Source organism: Amphiura filiformis, chromosome 3 (genome assembly GCF_039555335.1).
Source record: "Amphiura filiformis chromosome 3, Afil_fr2py, whole genome shotgun sequence".
NCBI classification, from domain to species: domain Eukaryota; kingdom Metazoa; phylum Echinodermata; class Ophiuroidea; order Amphilepidida; family Amphiuridae; genus Amphiura; species Amphiura filiformis.
In genome coordinates, this window is record NC_092630.1 from 56019977 (window position 1) to 56025976 (window position 6000).

Consider the following 6000-nt stretch of genomic DNA (forward strand, 5'->3'; position numbering starts at 1 on the left):
GTTCTGGGGTGCATTCAGAAAAAAGTCAGTATATGGCCAATGTTGAGCTATAGAGCAAAGGCTAAATATTGGGATACCATTCTGAAGGAATCTTCTCAGTCTCAACTTTCCTGGTCAGACATGCATATCTAGTAAGAAGCATGAAATTCTAACCAATTTATTGGGTAAATAATTTGTCATACATGTACTGTACCTGATTTAGACTTATCATATAGCATACAGGCTGTATCAAAATGATTGGTACCCATCAGTTTTGCCGTCTAATCCCGTCTATTGAAACACCTACTTTTTCCAAATTCAATAACAAAACCTCTTGAAATGATTACAATTTATAGTTTTATAACCATTTATAACAAAAATCAACAAATAAGATGGGTGTTATACTGTATTTTGATGTGGCAGTCTTGGTCATGCTCAGTGCATATTGATGGATTGGGTAACCATCATTTTGATACACCCTGTATTATAGGCATCAATTGCAAGTGCTGTAACTTCTTAATTATTCATGCTAGATAAATAAAAGTATTATGTACTATATTATTAGCTATTATTGGAATGGGAATCAGTATATTTTGTGGTTTTTTTTAAAATTTAGACACTACATTCTAGGAGCAGTTTTAATTTTTTGGATATTGGCATTATTTTTTGAATTATTGACCAAACATGGCCAATTTGGATTAAATGATGTCTTCAGCTAAAAAGTCATATTTTGGCCATATGTGACATGATCAAGGGGAATGAGTCACATGTCGGCCCTGGTCGAAAATGAGTTTTACATATGTTTCTAAAGAGGACATTTAGAGCTTTCTGAAACTGAAAGCTCCATGTGGATACGACTTTTCTTTGCAAAGTTACATCAATTTATCAATCGCTGAAAACAATATAAAACAAAAGAATTTTAACACTTTCTTTGCCAATATCTCTAAATCAATATTAGCGACATCCGACTCATTCCCCTTGATCGTGTCACATATTTGGTCAATAATTCTAAAGCTAAATCCAATGTCCAAAAGGGAAAAACTATTCCTGCAATGTAGTGTCCAGATTACAAAGGCCAATTTTTTTTTTCCTTTTCCTATAGTGTGTTTACAAAAATTTGAGACAAAAATATGTTTTTTGTTATTTTTTCCAAAGTCGGTATTTTTACTCAAAAATGTGTTTATATTTACTTGTAAAGGGGGGGGGCCTTATGCAAAAAAATTTCATCGCGAAAATTTTCCGGGGGCCGCCCCCCCCCCTTTACAGACCTCGAAAATTTCAGGGCCCCCCTTTTTGACATGAAAATTATGGGTCAACCCCATAGAAAAGCATATAAACTCAATTTTCCCAGGAAAATTTGTGGTCATTTTTTTCAGGCCCCCCCTTAGGAGGGTCAAACATTTTCAGGCCCCCCTTTTTGCATCAGGCCCCCCTAACAAGTGTTTGTGAACGGTCCCTTAGTTAAAGTGTTTTATTCCTTGACTAATATCCTCTCCAATTAATATAGTTTTATATATCCTGCATGAATAATTAAAAGAAGTTGCAGCACTTTTCTGAGAGTAGTCTCCTTATATATTAGTATAGGGTACTTACTCCACAAATTTTGATGTGTACCACAGAAAGCTGGATTTAAGAAAGATTGAACTGAAAAAGCATGAACTTATATGCAGACAAATGTAAAATGGGTGAAAATGCACTCCTAGGAATATACTAACCAATAAATGACTTATTGGAAATGTTTTTGTACAATGAAGAATGTGTTTTTCTCAACTTCCGTTCAGATCCAGGATCATCCAGTGCTTGTTACCGCCTGACCACATAATAGTGGTCACAATAATAATACAGATAGCACCTGCATTTAATACATTGACCCTTTTCATTGACATGAAATCCTTCATCAGTAGCTGTCCACTTTTACCAGAGGTCTGTGATTAAAGTATGCTCCCATGCACTGGATCTTGAGATAAATACAACATAATCCTGGGCAGCACATGACAGCAATGACTGTGGAATCTCTCCTTCAGATTAAGGTGTAATTTTCTACTCCAGAAATACCTCATTTTTATTCTGAAGGCCGCACAGTTGCTGCTGGACCACAAGTTTCATCTACAACATGTATCTTGGCTAGCTAGCACTTGGCTCATATATTTTTATAAAGCAGCTCATATTTTGGAATGTTCCTTGGGTCAATTGGACATTGTACCATCAGTTTGCCTTTCATTGCTCCACGAAACAACACTTCCACTAAATCAACAAAATCTTGTTTGGTTTTAAAACTGCCAATGAATTTGGTATGATCTGGTGTTCTGTAGGAATAATAATTAAAAAAAAAAAAAAATTAAAAAAAAGAACATGTTAACATTGATTTCAATATCCTGCTAAAATATGTACAAAAGCAAACAACTTTATAATTTTGCCTGCACACTGTATGCCACTTTCTCTTTCAATGTTAGTGTTTAAGAGGAAGCCCTGTCAGAGCAGTTCTTCTGGGGTGAACCAAACCTGCCTGGTTCTCAAATTAATCAGTGACAATGTTATCTCTGAATTTGACAGGTGCTAATTGATGTTTGGATGTTTTTGTATCAATTAGCACATGTCCAATTCAGAGGTAACCTAACCTTGTCACTGATTAATTTGATAACCAGGCAGGTTTGGTTCACTCCAGAAGAACTGCTTTGGCAGGGCTTCCTTTTTAAGATTTTACAGCCCAACCATTTCCTACTTCCAGCAATTAATTGACAGTTTAACACAGCACTACTGTGATCAAGTGGAGCAGAATTGCAGTGTCCCAACATATTTTACAGATTGCAGACTTGGTCTTAACTCAAAATCCACAAGTACCATTATGTGACTAGTCTACTGCAGTAGACCATTTAAATTTATCATCCCTCTAATCCCTCTGATCATGGAAAATCAACAATGACCTGTTCTGATCCAACAGCTAGCTATTCATGGGAAACTGGGCAGGGCAGTCACTGGGGATATTTATTGTGTTGTGTTTTATGCATGGAATGGTGTGAATTGTTTATCAAAAAGGGGATGCAGAGCAGTCTATTATGTGACCAAATCTGATCCAATCAGGCTAAAGTCAGTAATAATAGTGAAACTTGAGATATAGAAAATGGACATATAAAAGGTTCATAACTTTGAAACCAAGTGTTCCAGAAACCTGAGGATTCAACTTCAGTATAGGTACTGAGCAAGTTAGTAATGGCAGTAACTCAATTTTCAAAATTTCCAACTTTTGCCTGAGTGGATCAGATCAGGACACATGTATGAAAAACCATTGTGGCCACTCAAGGGATGATTCTCTCTTACCCATAGTCTACTTTCATATGTTGTCCATTGAAGAAAAATATGGTTGCTGGAATTAATGAGATATCAAAATAGCGTGTGTAGGTGGGCACATTACCCACATCAACCAGGTAAATGTGTGCCATCTTTGAAAGATCATGTGATGTTTTGGAAAGCTGGAAAGAAAGAAACAAAACATAATTGTAGTAGCCATACTCAAAATAATACACAACCCATGGGTGGATTGAGGCCATGGGTTGGGGTACCACCCATGGGTGTATTGAGGCCATGAGTTGGGGGTACAACCCATGGGTGGATGGAGGCCATGGGTTGGGGTACAACCCATGGGTGGATTGAGGCGTTGAGTTGGGGTACAACCCATGGGTGGATTGAGGCCATGGGTTTGGGTGCAACCCATGGGTGGATTGAGGCCATGAGTTGGGGTACAACCCATGGGTGGATTGAGGCCATGGGTTGGGGTACAACCCATGGGTGGATTGAGGCTATGGGTTGGGGTACAACCCATGGGTGGATTGAGGCCATGAGTTGGGGTACAACCCATGGGTGGATTGAGGCCATGGGTTGGGGTACAACCCATGGGTGGATTGAGGCCATGGGTTAGGGGTACAACCCATGGGTGGATTGAGGCCATGGGTTGGGGTACAACCCATGGGTGGATTGAGGACATGGGTTGGGGTACAACCCATGGGTGGATTGAGGCCATGGGTTGGGGTACAACCCATGGGTGGATTGAGGCCATGGGTTGGGGTACAACCCATGGGTGGATTGAGGCCATGGGTTGTTGGGGTACAACCCATGGGTGGATTGAGGCCATGGGTTGGGGTACAACCCATGGGTGGATTGAGGCCATGGGTTGGGGTACCGGTAGCCCCACCACCAGTTTGTGTTTCCATCTACCGTACACGAGCCTTGCGTTTGTGTCGTGGTATGACCATGTAACATTTATACATAACATGCACAATTTGAGGTTGATAGTTTTTTCCTACTCCAGGAACAAGGAACAGGATCAAGAAGCCCACTTCTGTGTTTACACTGTACCAAGGTATACACACGCATGATAAAGTCAACAATTGATGATGAGTGTAAAAAAAAAGCTTGTAAATACAATGAATTTCTTTTTTTTTCAATTCTTTCCAATTTCCGGGTGCGCGCTTGCGATTGATTGCTTAGAGGCGAAGTCTCCACCCCTTATTCACCAGTGACTAATTATGGGTCAACAGAATTGTTATTATTTGATCAGCCAAACAACAGAATTGTTATCAAGCAACATGCTTGTTTATTAGTCAACAGAACATGACTGTTGATAAGCCAAGTCAAGTGCTTGTTTATTATTTCTGCATTCTTGCCCAATGCACAGCACATAATTTTGAAGAATTAAAAAAATGATGTATACTATTTTGTAAAGACCTTCCGCACTGGCTGACCAATCGCGTAAAACGAACTAGGTGACACCTGCAGTGCATCATGCAATGCTACGCAGACCTATTGACGAATGAGGTGATGATGTGATTCAATTAGCAGGGATACATGTATGAGACAACCAATCACAATCATGTTTACATCATGCCAAATCAGGCAGAGTGAAAGGTCTTTACAAATAGGTCTCCTTCTTCTTCTTGTGTACTGCCCAACACCCTCTATTGAGGGTCAGACAAGCAAGGGTTTGGGTGTGCGCACTAGAGGAGATTAGTAAAATGCGACTATAGTAGCATATTACACTGTACCAGAGTACCAGGATTGCTTTACATGTCATGGTGTCATGCGTCAGTGATTCTGACGCATTTTGGGATAGCTCCACGTTCTATCCTCATATCCATCGTCGGTTATCACTGTGGCCTGGATTGAGGATAGACATTCATTCAAAAATGATTGCTTCTTGTTGGCTGCAATACAATGGAGTAAAATTGTTAGCCTTTTTGGCGTCGTGTGTCTTGTAGTCTGTACTATAGGACAGGGCGCAATATTTTTTGCGCCGGAATGGCGAGGTGTAGTGCAAGCATTTATAACAAAACAGAAAAGAAATCTTATTAAATTAAACTTCATGTCATGACATTTACCATCCATGACATGTTAATGTTTATTCGTACACTTTTAAGTTTTATTTTTTTATAACACCGACTGATTTTAATTAGCTTACAATATCATCTAGCTGAAGACATGTAGAATCTGTGTCATTTCCAAATCGCAGTACAAGCACCAAGTCCTCCGTTGTCTTGATTGCTTCATCTACTTCTTTTTTACTACCTAATTTTGGTAGTAGAAAACTCATTTTAATTCAATCAAACAGCTTCACTGTTCAGCACAATCAAATTTTGTGTTTGTAAATACAGCTAAACACAGCCCGTCACCAAGGAGGGGGTCAAGGACGAAAGGTCGAGTATATCTTCCGAGTGCAGTGCAGTGCTGTAAAATTAATATCTTTTTCTATTTATTCTGGTTCTTCATGAAGTTTGCATATGTTTATAGGTAATTATTATTGTTGTGTCAAATCTTATGTACGATCAGATTTTTACAAATTGGCAATGCATGGAGGGACAAAACAATCAAAATACATGATGTTGTAAAAGTGGTAAGCTTAAAATTTAAAAAACCGATTGCAAATCCATTGTTATTATTAAATTATTAGTACAACTCATTCCTAGAATTTTTTCTCAATTCGATTTTTATCCTTTCTAGGTATGACTGGTTGTACTGTAAAATTTGCAT

At 38.7% G+C, this 6000-nt stretch overlaps 1 protein-coding gene across 1 annotated transcript; it reads right to left on the minus strand.

Moving 5' to 3' along the window:
* Positions 1-983: 983 nt before the first annotated feature.
* LOC140148786 (thioredoxin-like protein 4B) lies at positions 984-5643 on the minus strand. The gene is made up of 3 exons (XM_072170860.1): positions 5432-5643; positions 3298-3449; positions 984-2285 (listed from the first exon to the last, which is right to left on the minus strand). The coding sequence occupies exons 1-3, from the start codon at positions 5561-5563 to the stop codon at positions 2120-2122; spliced, it is 450 nt and encodes a 149-aa protein (XP_072026961.1). The 5' UTR covers positions 5564-5643; the 3' UTR covers positions 984-2119.
* Positions 5644-6000: the final 357 nt, after the last annotated feature.

Bases quoted from the DNA above. Each gene is read 5' to 3' on its own strand.
- LOC140148786 (XM_072170860.1), bottom strand. From the start codon at position 5,563: ATGAGTTTTCTACTACCAAAATTAGGTAGTAAAAAAGAAGTAGATGAA. The intron at 3,450-5,431 runs GTAAGCTAATTA...CTTTCTTTCCAG, and splicing joins GTCTTCAGCTAGATGATATT to CTTTCCAAAACATCACATGA. The intron at 2,286-3,297 runs GTAAGAGAGAAT...TTATTCCTACAG, and splicing joins CATATGAAAGTAGACTATGG to AACACCAGATCATACCAAAT.